Source organism: Nuphar pumila, chromosome 14, assembly GCF_984573655.1.
Source record: "Nuphar pumila chromosome 14, dmNupPumi1.hap1.1, whole genome shotgun sequence".
Taxonomy (NCBI): Eukaryota; Viridiplantae; Streptophyta; class Magnoliopsida; order Nymphaeales; family Nymphaeaceae; genus Nuphar; species Nuphar pumila.
The window spans coordinates 6,248,096-6,263,430 of NC_143262.1; the positions used below are offsets into that span (position 1 = coordinate 6,248,096).

Below are 15,335 nucleotides of genomic sequence, written 5' to 3' on the forward strand. Positions count from 1 at the left end.
AATTATGTATCAACCTTGTAATCTCGTATATATATATTCATATATATATATAGAGATACATATACATATGTACAATGTATATCTCTCTCTCTCTCTCTCTCTCTATATATATATATATATATATATATATATTTCTTTTTTGTCTCATTGTTCACCCGAAAAGGGTATTTTTGTAAATACTTATTTTACGCATATTTCATTTTGGAATATGATTGTAACTTTTTTTAATTCTTTTATTTTTCTTCTTTTTCTTTTTCTATTTCTTTTTCTTTCTTTTTTCTTTTTTATATTTTGTGCCACATAGGGAGGCTCCCCAAAGAGTCGTTGGGGAGCCTCCAACGGTCACATGTGACCGTTGGGGGCTCCCAACCAGTGTTGTGAGAGGCGTACGCCTCAGTACCTGAAGCGTACGCCTCAGAGGCGAAGCGCACGCTCAAGGTACTGAGGCGTTGTACCGAGGCGTTTGTGTCTTGAAGCGTACGCTTCACATGGGTGAAGCGCACGCCTCTCATCGAGGCGCGCTTCGCCTCTAAGGCTTACACATCATGTAAAGCAAAAAAAAACTGATTCGCGCCCAGCCCGCCGATCCCGGCTACTTTCAGCGCTCTGGTTAGCCCCCCCCCCCCCCGATGATCGCCTTCCTCTTCCTCGCCCGGCGACACCTTTCTCTCGATTTTCTCTGGCAGCATTTCTTCAAGGTATCCCATTGTTCTCCCCTTATGGATGGTTCTTTTGTTCGGGGCTCCGGTATGAAGGGTCTAGGGCACAGAGTGCAGGTGAGGAGAGGTTCTCCATTTACGTGCACTCGAGGCCCGGATTCGTCTTCGACCACACGACGACCATGTGCTCCTATTGCTACGGGCGCCATTTGAATCATAGCATTAAGGTTTGGGCTTCTTTTTTTTTTCTCCCTTCCTTGATTGATCGGCGGTAGATGAATTGGTTCTATTGTTGCTTTCAATGGTTTGAGTTTGTGATTATTTGGGTAGGGATGTAGGTAGCTTGGGGAGAGGCGAGCATGAACGATGCGGAGAGTATGTTGCTCGCTGAAGCTCTTCAGGATCAAACGAATCAACGATTTGTTCTTGTTTCTGACAGGTTATGTCATGTCTTCCATGAGTTTCTTACCAATTGCATCTGTAATTTTATCATCTTAGCCAAAATTTCCCATGTTTTCCTTATTTATGTTGAATTATTGTATACAATATTTGGGCTTGTTGTCATTCGTTGTTTTTTGTTGATTGGTTTAATAGTTGGAATTGTTCTATTGCGACGATTCAGGAAACGAGTGTTCATTTTCTTTGATAGCAGAAAAAAATCATGGAGTTTTTCTATTCGCACGATAGTATAAATTGCCTTTTCTTGTTGGCGTCATTGCAGTTGTGTCTTTCTAGCTTCTGCATTGCAAATTTCGTACTAAACTTTCTAGGATCGACTGATTCTGTGTTGTGTGGTGATATCAATTATCGGGTTCAGAACTAATGATGGCAATCTTTAGTGCAGTTGTGTTCCTTTGTACAACTTGCTGATGTACTAATAAGATGAAATAGCATAACATGGAGGAAATTCACGAGCTAGCTGATTTATGTATTGCATTTGTTCTTACAGCCAACAATCATGTGAGTTCAGTTTAATTTTCCAGTTATTTTCTTTACACTTTGTAGTGGTACTGTGATCGTGAAATTGGTGTGATCTTTTTTATTGGCAACAAACCATATTTTAAGAATTCTGCCATAACCTTTGTTGTTTGAATGATTTCAACTATATTTTGAAATTATACACCTTGTTGCATTGACAATTTGCTTCAGAACCATGCAGAATCATCATGGATCTATTGTAGTATTGGATGGGTGTCCGCAAGTATCACTTATTGTGAATGTCATCTTTCTGTTATAGAACGCTTTTTTCCTTGTATATCGTTTTTCTTTTCTCCTCACATGCTCTGCTTGTGCTTATAATCATCTTTCTTGAGGTTTGGATGAGTTATCTAGATACAACCTTAACAATTCATGTCCTATAATAGAAGGCCACCCTGCATGTTGGTGTAATGTTTCTTATCATCTCAATGTTTTCATTGAACCATCAGACAGGGAATAGATAATTCAAACTGATTCTATGTTGGGACTCTGATCAGGGCACTGCATCAGAGCCATAAGTAATCTGGATGATGAGAAACCCCAGAAAGGACAACCAATTACTCATGAATGGAGTGGTGCGTAGAAATGAGAGTCTGATTAATACGTTATTGTTGGAAGTTGATAAGATTGAAAAAGCTGGACTTAACAAAAAAATATTGTCAACTTAATCTTCTTGCCAAATGACCCTATAGATCGCCAATCGAGCTCACGGAGCTATTGACGCCACGCACGCCAAGTGTTTGATGGTATGTGTGAGAGGACAGTGGTCTTGAAGCTTATTTTATTATTTTGATCATGAAGCTTACGCTCCAACGCCTCGAGGCTTACGCCTCACTTCATAACATGCTCAACGCCTCGCTTCGCCTCATCGCATTTAACAACCTTGCTCCCAACGACTCTCTTGGAAGCCCCCTATGTGGCTCCTTGTTTGGTTATAAATAGAGGCCTCTCCCCTCTTGTATTCTTATGGCTTTGAGTCAAAGCCCAAGCTTCTAATAAAGTTCGAATATTTATTTTTATGCCTTTGGTGCATTTGTGAGAGTTTGTGATTTTTTGCTTTTATGCACAAGTGTTCTTATTGTGCATGTGTGCACATGTTTGTTATCAAGAATATTAAGGTCTTGATCATAGTATCTTGTTGAAGATACTTTCACATGGTATCAGAGCCTCGTTTGAAGAAGAAGGATCATGCGTTTGTTCATTTTTTAGTGCCTCGAAAAACGTGTCTTCAAGCTATTGTTTTTTGGAGTGGATCATCTTCTTCGGGCAATATTTTAGAAGCCTCCTTTATAAAGAAAGACTTGAGAAACCCTTGAGGTACGTATTGTTTTTCATCATCTCTCCTCTCTAATGGGTGAAAAAGACTCCCATTTCTCTCTTGGGTTCAAACTCAATGGGTCCAACTATCATGTTTGGACTGAAAATATAAAAGCTCACATCAAAGGAAAAGGGCTTTGGGGCTATGTCCAAGGCTCAATTCTCGAACCGGAACCCAAGATAACCTCGCTAGAAAAAGGAGAGATAAAAATTTTTGAAGGTGATGAAAGGACCAAGGCTCTTGAAGAATATACGAAAAAGCATGAAGAATGGGAAATGAAGAATTTTAAAATCCTCTCTTTGATGTTTTCGTCCGTAGAAACGAGAATTAATGCAAATATCATCAAGTTCAAAAAGGCTTCTCAAGCATGAGAATATCTTGAGAAGATGTACACCTCTAGGGATTTGTCTCATAAGTACTATCTCCAAAAAAGGGCGCTAACGCTTCAACAAGGGGAGATGACTATAAGAGAGTATTTTGCCGAGCTCTCTTCTATTTGGGACGAGCTTGCTATGCTCGAACCAAAGTGGAGTGGTGAAGTCATAGAGCTCCGCCATAAACAATTGGAAGAAGATAGATTTTTCAACTTTTTGAATGGGCTTAGGCCCGAATTTGAACAAATCCAATCTACTATTTTATCCGCTTTCACTTCTCCCTCTCTTGAGGATGTAATTACTAAACTTAGTGGGGAAGAGACTCGGATGGGTATAAGCAAGAGCAACCCAAGTGTTCTTGCTACACCTTCCAACAATGAAGAAAATGAAGGTGTTAATGTCATCTCAAGACCGGGGAGCAATTTAAAAACCTACAAGCCCCCTCACTTCAAGAATCAAAACTCAAGTGGTCCAGGAGCAAAGAGGGACTATAGCAAGCTTACATGTCATTTTTGTAAAGAGCCGAGGCACATTAAACCTATTTGTCCAAAATGGAAGAAATTGCTTGCAACGGCTATAACATCTCAACCGGATGAACGACCTTCATTGTCAAATGGGTCGCTTTCCCTTCAACAAATTGTAGAAGCTTTACAACCCCTTCTCAAAGGAGGGATTTCCGGAGCCGCTATGTCTACTTCCTCACCACCCGGTAAGACATCTTGGCTTCTAGATTCCGGTGCATCCTTTCACATGACCCCGAGTGTTTGTTCTCTTTCCGAGTTTTCTAAAAATTCCCTTCCATCTTTTATCTCAACGGCGGATAGAACACCTCTTGAAATTAAAGAAATAGGTAATTTTGAAAAACAAGATTTCTTTATTCCAAAAATTCGTCTTATACCAAAACTAAATTTAAATTTATTTTCGGGTTCTCAACTCTCGGACCATGGTTGCGATATAAAAATTTCTTCTAACAAATGTTGGATACAGGATCGTCGGTCCGAGAGATTGATTGAGGAAGGCTCTAGGAGAGGAAACCTCTACTACGTTGATTTTCTTCAAGTTTCCAAAAATCAAATTTGTAATGTTGCTCAAAACAAAGATATTCATGTATGGCATAAGAGACCGGGACATCCCAATATTGCTAAAATCTCTTATTTGCCTTTTATTAAACATCTTTGTAAAGAGGATTTTGTATGTAATGAATGCAATCTTGGGAAAATGAAAAGTATACCTTTCTCACAAAGATCCATGTTTACAACAAAACCCCTTGAAATTGTTCATTCTGATGTATGGGGTCCGGCTCCTATGATATCTAAAGAAGGATTCTCATACTATGTGATTTTTGTGGACGATTACACTAGATTTTGTTGGATATATTTTCTTAAACATAAACATGAAGTGTTTTCTCATATTGGTTCATATTCATAGGGTATGACTAAGTTTTTATGTTGGCTGTCACAGGCCTACCGCAACCCTCCTCCTTTATCCGGGCTTGGGACCGGCAGTGTATAACTAAACAGTTATACAATGGCATTGGATAGAAATGAATGGAGGAGAAGGATTCATGTGGAAGACCCAGAATGATTTTCTTTGTTGGTTCATATCGCCGACCCCAATTGTTTTGGGATGAAGGCGTAGTTGTTGTTGTTGTTTGTTGTATAAACATGAAGTGTTTTCCACTTTTAATGATGGTTTTTAACCAATTCAATGGAAGTTTAAAAATTCTTAGATATGACTCTGGTGGCGAATATCTTTCAAAGAAATTCAAAAGTTATCTTGAAAGCTATGATATCCTCCATCAAAAATCTTGTCCTAAAACCTCATGACAAAATGGGTTAGCTCAACGAAAGCATAGGCATATCATTGAAACAACTAGAACCTTGCTCATTTCGCAAAATATTCCAAAAAACTCTGGGCTGAGGCAGCCCTCGCATCTGTCTATCTCATAAATAGACTTCCATCAAAAAATTTGAACAAGATTTCTCCATTTGAAAAATTGTATGAGAAAGAACCTGATTATAGCAGGTTAAGGGTTTTTGGATGTAAATGTTTTGTTCTTAATGATAAAAACAACAAACTTTCCCCAAAGGACATTCCTTGCGCCTTTCTTGGTTATTCTGAAACCCAAAAGGGTTTTCGATGTTATGATGTTAAAAATGACAAATTATATGTTTCCAGAAATGTAATTTTTTTGGAAAATCTTAGTGGTTTTGAAAACCTTGAATCTAATGACGAAAACGTTGATTATTCCTTTTTATTTGATCTGTTAACAGAAAGTGATGATACTAGTGATGATGAGTCAAATCAGAATGACTCAAGTGATAATGAAACTAGGGAAACCAGTCCTGTGTCCTCTCCATTTCCTCAACATGTCGATGAGGAACCTCCTAGGGATCCCATCACCTATACTCATAGAGATAGAAACACCTTCAGAAGTGCCCTTGAAAGATATGATGATGCTAGAAGTTCCATATATATTGTAGCTAAATCAAGAATCTCAGGTGACAAGAAAGTGGATACGTTGTCAATGCAAAATTGAGGTTGGAAGATGGAACACTACTTGAAGATCCAATGTCGTATAAACAACTAATCGGGTCTCTAACTTGTCCATTACAAGACCAGATATAGCTCATGCAGTCCACTTGGCAAGCTAGTTTCAACATGCACTAACCATTGTGCATATGCGTGTAGTTTTAAGGATTATCAGATTTATCAAAAACTCCATAACTAAAGGGCTTTTTTTATTTTCCTCTTCTTTAGAATTAATGGCTTATCTCAACAACTGTTTTTTTTTGTATTTCTAGGGAACTCTAATATCATGGAGGTGCATGAAGCAACAAAAAGTTTTGTTGTCTTCGATAGAAGCCGAGTATCATGCCATGACTACGACAACTATGAAAATTATATGGTTAAGAAGCATTCTCAAAGATATGGGAGTTGCCATCTCTAGACCTTCGAAGATGTGTTGCGACAACAAATGTGTCATCTACGTTACAAGCAACCACACCTTTCATGAGAAAACAAAGCATATAGAGATTGATTGTTACTATGTACAATAAGAATATTTGAGAGGGACTATTGAGTTGTATGTGACTTTAAAGTGTCAACTAGCATATTTTTTCACTAAGGCTCTTCCTTCATCTTGCTTCCTTTTTCTCCTTAGCAAACTTTCGTTTATCACACCATAAGTTTGACAGGGAGTGTTACACACACACACACATATATATATATATGTTTGTGTGTGTGTGTGTGTGGCATCTCTTCTATTTTTTTGTCTTTGAATGTAATAGGTCATGCCATTTAGAGGCAGTTTTGTACTTTTCCTGTTTTTTAATTTTTGCTTTTTATTATTCTTTGTAGCTGTTGGGACTAGCCAACATGCTATTTCCCACTTGTATAAATATGGGCTCTCACTTGATTTTCTTAAGCATTTTATAAGTAAAACACTATTAATTTTTATCTTGTGAGCTCTCTTGAGTGTTATTTGTGAGCTATTGTGGTTTGTGCCTTATTGGCCTTGTGCTCGTACTCGTGTTCGAGATTTCATTACAGAACCGCTTCGGCCTGAATCATCCGATTTTTAAAAAGGGTGATTCCGGCCCCTATTGCGTATCAAAAATTTGCTGATACGGTGTGTATCGGCTGATTCAAACTGATACTCACAGCATTGAGTAAGATTATTTACAAGGTGAGCATGTATTGTGATTCTTTCCCATGATGCATAACCAACCAAAAGAAGAAAATGCAATGAGGAATAAAGTCAAACAGTTGTAGTGGAGGACAAAAGCAAGTTTATAAGGAAGCATTTCACAAGTTTGCAATCACACATACTTATGACATCGAGCACCTACCCACTTATGCAGATTCCAGTATCCATTTCCACGATCAGTGATAAAGAAGAGTTCACCTGCAAAATTAAATAATATCAAATTCTTAAACAAGATATAATAAGGAATTACTCTTGGCCAGTAGATCAGTATGTCAACTTCCAGTTGACCAACACTACCACAGAAATACTTATTTAGAGTTTATGCACGTGATTAAGTATTTTCTTGTATCTCAGTGCTAACTTGGCTTCTACCAGCTTAATTTTTCTTTGACCTAGATTTCTCAATAAAAGGGATCATGAACAAAGTTTACATAATTACCTGCCATAAGAAGCAAAGCTTGCTATCACATAACCCAGTTACAAATGGCAACAACTGAAGTTTGGACGTAACATCATTTAATGTACAGTCCTTCCTTGGAACGTGATGTTCAATAAATACATACAATTCTGTATACAGTCAGGGACATGACCAGTTTATTAAGATTTTGGATCTGTAGTTATCATACGCTTCAAGCAATCAGTAAGACCTATATTCAAATGTACGTAATTGTCGGGTTATAGTAACTCAAAACAAGACTTTCATTTTCAGATTATAAACTGATGCTCCTTAATTTTTCCAACATGGTATTCAAATGAGGCCAAGTCTGCATGTCATCTGAGACCCACCAGATTTTGCTCATGAGATATAACTACCATGATGCGTTAGCATTTTGTTTTTCAGACTAAACCAAAGGTAACAGGAAGATATACATTTAATGGATTGAAGCATTTGCACCCCAACTTCTGAGCTTTCTATAAAAGGCCGTACAGTGTGGTTCACAGTCCAAATGTTAGAGATTAGCCTCTCTCCCTTTATCCTAGAAATCTAAAGTCGTTGCTAGTATCAAGTTAAAACAGTCTTCAAGGACAACTCAATGAATCTTAAGAAACAAGTATAGCTTATATAGAATTAACAATTGAATTAGCAACACTAGTTTTTGGGGAAACTTGCTCTAGCACATTGGACCAATTTAATTAGTTCCAGAAGGCATACCTTCTGTGGACCATAGTGGTTCAGATGGAGACTCCACCAAGGTAGGATCATTGCCAGCTATACAAATGCGTTTGCATATATTGCTGACAAATACAGAAGAAAATCAGTTTCTATTAAATTTTCATTTACAGGTTGAATTTCACTTAAATTCTTCTTTGACAAGATGCGAATTGATATTTATATTACACTAAAGAACATGATGGGAAACAACTATCAGTGCATCTACCGACTTATGTGTATACTATATCAGGTCTGTCCCTGGAAACAATTAATTATTCATTTATTTTATTATTGCATAAAAGCACTTATTCCACTGATCAGGGAATTCGCCATATTCACCACAATGTATTTGTACAACAAGCAAGATTTTGTCTTGAATTGTGAATAGAAAATCTGATTTCTCTGGTTAGTTTGGCAGATAGTGTTCTACATTAAATATGTTTTATCAACATTGGACAGAATCTTTCCTTTCTTGGGTTCATGCTCCGAAGAGACATTCCTTACAATAGAATAGGTTATTTTAAAACATTAGCTTTACTCATCAAATTCAAAATGATGGGAACCAGGAAATCACTAAAACCAAAAAACAGCCTACAGAAATGCAAGGCTCTTAGCAATTGTTTTCAATAAGACACCTAATTTGAAAAATCTATATATGGCATTTCTGGCAAAAGGAAGAAGACAAATGCAGTTTTTTTATGAAAGCTACCAACAAATAAAATTACAAAAGTACTATTATGTGCATGGTGGGAGAATATTTTGATATTCATGCATGTTCTTAACAGCACAAGTCTTAGATTTCATTAGCGCTGCAGCTTTTCCAAAGAACAGTCTATAGAGAAGAGAGAGGATGAAAAACGATATTGAGGCTGTAGAGGAACGATACCCAATATGGGTTGTCCTTTCAGATTTCATCTATTTATATTAGAAGCACAGAAAATCACAGTATTACCCCTCATGATAACATGGGGTTACAACAATGTAAATAAATACAATAACGCCCCTGCACACGTCCTATATACAAAATAATAAAACAAAATGCCTATCCTAACAGCCTCACTCAAGTTGCAAATGGTTTACAACCATGAAGAACTTGGACTTCAAAACCCAAGCAGATATACTTTGATCTTTTTTCTTAATTCTAAAGATCAGGTATTTTTTGTTTTCCAATGTTTCAAGAATTATGTTAAAAATCAATTTTCCCATAAGATTCTTACGCTGAGGAGTGATGAAGGTGGTGAATACACATCCAATGTATTCAAACAATATTTTTGTGATAATGGAATCTTGCATGAGATGTCTTGCCCTAGGACACCTGAACAAAACAGTGTTGTGGAACGCAAAACAGCAGCATATAGTGGAAACAACCTTTATAATGATGGTAGAGCTCATTCTTAGGACTGACCTATGGACAGAGGCATTTCATACTGCAGTTTTTTTAATTAATCGCATGTCTCTAATGAGCTTAAATGGGTATAATCCACATTTTCTGCTATTTGAAGAGAATCCAGACTATTCTTGCATTAGAGTTTTTGGTTGTGTGTTATGTTCATGTTCACAAGACTCTTAGAGATAAGTTCCCTCCAAGAGATCGAATGTGTCAGTTTGTTAGTTATAATGATGAGCATAAGGGGTATAGGTGTTTTGATCATAATTCTCAAAGGCTTGTCATATCTAGAGATGTTTTTTATGAGACCAGAGCAAGAAGCTGCAGTAGCAACTAAAATCACATTCGTCCAGAAATTGCTCCTACCTTTTGGCCATCTACTCATGCTACCAGAGACTATTTGAGGACCAGCAGGGTCTACTTCCATTCAGAATAACCTGGTATCTTCAGCAGGACAGGACAATGCATTTGAAGTGCCTCGGACTTAATCTTATTCTTCCCATACTCAGCCACCGATGTCGACTACATTTCCTCAATTTGAACACATGTATGGTAGACGTCACAAGGCAACAATTGGAGAGACTGATATGTGTGTTGCTATGCCTTCTTTGGCTGAAAATATGCAGCTAAGTACAACAGAAAATCAGGACATTGTTGCAGCTGATCTTCCCACACAGATAAGAAAGTCATCAAGAGTGAGGCATCCAAGGATCGGTTTGTTAGTTATGAAACTTTCTCATTAGATTTCAATGTGTTTGCTGCAGCCATTGAGAATGAGAAGGAACCTATGAGTTACGGAAAAGCTATTCAAAATCCTCGATAGGTAGAAGCTATGAATGAGTGTCACGAATTGAAGTATATGCTTTGGTGTGCCACTCATGGGCAAGAGAACACTTAGAGAATATGACTTCTTATGGGTCAATACATGAAAACACAAGAATGAGCCACTAAGGGCTGAGAACACACATGAAAATAATGGATATTATTGGGGAATAATCCCTTTGAGAATGTTTTCATAAAAAGAGGGGTCTCACCCTTTTATATACAAAGAAGAGGCTGTAGAGAGCCGTTGGGATCTACCCAACTGCTAGAAATCCAACCATTGGGTAGAGTCCCAATGACTTTATCCTAATTCCCAAAAAGCCCTCAAGGCTGAGAATATTTACATTATATAAAAAGAAAAGAATAAAAAATAAAGAAAGATAAAAATACATTAGTTTCATATTTACATGAAAAAAGACTAAAACACCCCTAACTAACATATGTACAGAAAAACATATGTAAACATATGTTTTTACATTAACACTCCCCCTCAAACTTACGGTGGGATCATTGAAAGTTTGTCCAATAAGAAATGAAACCGCAGGGAAGGCAATGCTTTGGTGAAGAAGTCAGCAAGTTGATATTCTGAAGTCATGTATGGCAATGAAATGGCCTTTTTCAAAAACTCTTCTCGAACATAATGACAGTCCATCTCAACATGTTTATTGTGCTCATTAAAAGTGTGACTTTCAGCAATATAGATAGCACTTTTGTTATCGTAGCATAGTCTTTATGGCTCTGTCACAATTACTCCCATGTCCTTGAGAAGACGCCTTAGCCATATAATTTCAGTTGTAGTAGTTATCATGACTCGATATTCAGCTTCTGTAGAAGATAGAGATACTTTTTATTGCTTTTTACATTTTCATGATACCAGGGAATATCTTGCAAAAACACAGAAACCAGTAGTTGAGCGTTTGTCATTTGGGTCTCCCCCCAATCAAAGTCAGAATAAGCAATCAAATTAAGAGGAGAAGATGAAGATAAAAATAATCCTTTAGAAGCAGAAGTTTTTAAATATCTAATAATATGCATCACAGCACTCATGTCCAGAGAGGTAGAAGAATGTTGAAATTGATTGGTCGTGTGAACTGCATGCACAATGTTTGGTCTGGTAATAGTTAAGTATGTAAATGCTCCAATCATTTGCCAATATAGAGTATGGTATTCCAAAGGTTCCCCATCATCGATTTTCATTTTTGCATTTATCACTTCAGGAGTATCTACTCTTTTGTCGTCAATAATTTAAACTGCAAATTTAGATTAAGACAACAGATACCCTCTAGGGGAATATGCAACCTTAATCCCTAAGAAAAATCTAAGAAAACCAAGATCAGTTATTTCAAAACTTTGCTTGAGAATAAATTTAACTTGATCTATTCACTGTTTATCTGCTCCAGTAATGATCATATCATCAACATAGAGTAACAAAATAACAATACCTGCAGCAAAATTCTTAACAGAGCAGTGTCAGTATAACAGAAAGTGCATCCAAGTTTAAGCATAACAAAACTAAAACGATCATACCAAGCTTTTGGAGCTTGTTTAAGACCATACCAAGTCTTTTTAAGACAAAACTTTTTCCTTAAGAACATTATATCCAGGAGGTGGATCCATGTAAACATCTTTTAAATCACCATTTAAAAAAGCATTTTTAACATCCATTTGATAAATTGGCCACTTCTTAACAGAGGCTATGGCTATGACAATTCTAACAATAGTCATACATGCTAATAGGAGCAAAAGTTTCATCATAGGTAATATCGTATTCTTGAGCATCATATCCTTTGGCGACTAACCTAGCTTTATGTCTCTCTAGAGATCCATCACTTTTAGTTTTGACTTTAAAAACCCACCTATATCCTATTGATTTCTTATTGGTTGGTATATCGAACAATTCTCAAGTTTGAGATTTTTCTAAGACTTTAATTTCTTCACTCAGCATTTTTCCATTCAGGATAGTCCTTTGTATGATTATATGTAGAGGATTCAAAGTATGAATAAATTTTTGCTAAACATACTCTATAGTGAGGTTCAAAAGATTCATATGGCACAAATCTATCTGGGACCCTATGTAATATCTCATATTCTTTTCACGATTTTTAAAGTCTAAAATATAATTTTTAAATTATATATTTATATTAAATTTGATAAAATCATGGGAAAATAATTAAAAAGGGGTGACATCAGCTGAGTTTGGGCGTGGCCCAAAGCTCACTGACAAGAGTTAATTATGTTAAGAATAATCTGAGAAATTTTTAGTTTTTAACCTTTAAATTTCAGCAAAATTCAGGTTAAATTCAGGCAAAATTTGAAAGCAAAATTGAGGTACGACCACCGTTAGATTCGCCTCAGAACGTAAATCTCGTAGGAGATCTGTTTTCTCGAAATCAGATTACGATTGGCCCAAAAAATGCATTTTTCAAAAATGATCAGCCTCTATTTTTTAGCTTTTTATGGTTTGGATCGAACTAGATCTGCTCCTTTTGATCCATGTTAATATGGATTTGGACCCAGTTCAGGATCCATATTGACTAGGATCCGGTCTAGGTTGGGATCCATTTGGATTTGGATATGGATTTGGTTCCTGAATCCAAATTTGGATCCATAATCCATCCATGACAATTTTAAAACTAGAACGAATTTAAAGTTTTTTAAAACTTTTAAATAAAACTAAGGATGAGGTAGAGTTCTACCTGGGGTAGAACTCTACCCCATAAGGACCTTCCAGAAGGGAGCGTTCCCCCTTAGAATATTCCTATGGAATATTGAAAATAATAAAAATAAAAGAGATAAAATCTAGAAGGAGATAAGGGAGTAGAGTTCTACACTTAGTAGAACTCTACCCATATAGGAGAGTATCTAGAAGGGGACGACACCCCCCTCTCTCGAATATCTCATAAAATATAAAAAGGGGTCCAGAGAGCTCTCTCTAGAACTCGTGTTCTAGAGAGAGAGAGAGAGAGAGAAAGAGAGAGAGAGAGAAAGAGTTGAGGAAAAAATCGTGTGAGAGGAAAAGAGAGAAAAGAGGGAAAAAAAAAAGAGGAAGAAGAAAAAAAAAGCATCCATCGATTTCTCTAGTTTTTCATACTTCAATTCAAGGTACGGGTTTCTCTCTTAATTCACATGGGAAAGGGAATCGTATAAACTAATTTGAGCATAGGTTTAGAGGGGGAAAAGGAAAATCTGATTTCAAAGATATATATATATATTTTCATGATTGTCGATTTCCCTAGTCATGCAATTTGAATATATATATATATATATATATATATATATATATAAATTTCAGATGCATGAACAAGACAAATCGATAACCCTAAAATATATATATATATATATATATATATATTTTAGTTTAATCGATTTCCCTGCTCATGCATCTAAAACTATATATGTGGTTCAGATTTGTTTATTTCCATGTTCATGCATCTGAAAATATACATGTGTTCCAGATTGGTCAATTTCCTTGTTCATGAATCTGAAAATATGCATGTGTTTTAGATTTGTCGATTCCAGTACTCATGCATCTGAAATATGTGCTTTTTATTTTGCTGATTTTATTGCTCTTGAAATATGCATATGAATTTTAGTTAAGCCGACTACATGATTATACTATTTATTATCACATGTTGGCCGACCCATGTACATGAATCTGGCCAGCAGCTGTGTATAAGTCTGGTTGATCCATGTACACAGATCTGTTCATGTACATGAATCAGCCCAGCTGATGTTAGTTTATGTCTGGCCGATCCATGTATATGAACCTGTTCATGTACATGAATCAGCCCAGCTGATATTATGTTATAACTGGCTGATCCATGTACATGAATCTGTTCATGTACATGAATATGACCAGTTGTCATGTTAATATATGACTGGCCGAACAATGTACATGAATCTGATCATGTACATGGATTAGACCAACTGTGGGGATGTTTATACATGATAGGCCGATCTATGTACATGAATCCGATCATGTACATAGATTAGCCCAACTGTTGATATATTAATTTATGACAGGCCGATCCATGTACATGAATCTGATCATATACATGGATCAAACCAATTGTCGATATGCTTATCTATGACTGGCCGATTAATGTACATGAATCAGACCAGCTGATATTACTTTCTGCTTGGCCGATCCATGTACATGAACTTATTCATATACATGAATCAGACCAGCTAATGACATTCATGCTTGGTCGATCCATGTACATGAATCTAACCCATAGTTGTATATTTTATGCATGGTCGAACTTACCACGTGCACGACTCTGATCGGCACTTGAAATTTTCTGCATAGCTGATTTACGTACATGAAGATGGTCATGTACATGAATCTGATCAAAAAATATATTTTTCTGACTTGGTACATAAATCTGATCCTAAATCAATCAGTTTGCAATCGTGCATATCATACGCATGAATCTGAATAATAATTAGATGTTTGCATGACTATGATTATATGCATGTTTTATTGTTCGCATGCATAAATTTGATCATGAATAGTGTGGTTTGCAAGTTTTCTATTTGCATGTGTATGAGTTTGGCTAAATATGCGTTCTTTTTGTGTTTTGAATGTGCATTGTGAACATAAATTATGGAATCGTGTGTTTTATGTTCATGAAATTTTGCAATATGCATAAATCACTTTTTGAGATGTGTTAGTGGTTATGTGTGAACCATTGCGGGCCTATGTAGGCAAGGAGCATGTGTTGCTCCAATGTTAGTGAATTATTTATGCATTGCAAAATAATTTCTAAAAATTTTGGTTTTTCAAATTTCATTACATTGTTAAATTGTGAGGTCTAAGGCCCGAAATTGTTTTTGCATGTGGATTTGCAAAACGTTTCTTGCGTAAAGAACTTGAAATTGATTTTAAATGGTAAAAAAGATCAAAACAATATAATTAATATCATCCTTGATATC

At 36.3% G+C, this 15,335-nt stretch overlaps 1 protein-coding gene across 1 annotated transcript in view; it reads right to left on the reverse strand.

The window, feature by feature from the left end:
- The window catches only part of LOC149816183 (alpha/beta-Hydrolases superfamily protein), a 74,882-nt gene that overhangs the window by 39,423 nt on the left and 20,124 nt on the right, over positions 1-15,335 (reverse strand). The window contains exons 6-7 of the mRNA XM_089987828.1: positions 8,192-8,274; positions 7,181-7,236 (exon numbers count right to left, since the gene is read on the reverse strand). Coding sequence (XP_089843954.1) covers positions 7,181-7,236; positions 8,192-8,274 — 139 coding nt within the window. The remainder of the gene's footprint in view (positions 1-7,180; positions 7,237-8,191; positions 8,275-15,335) is intronic.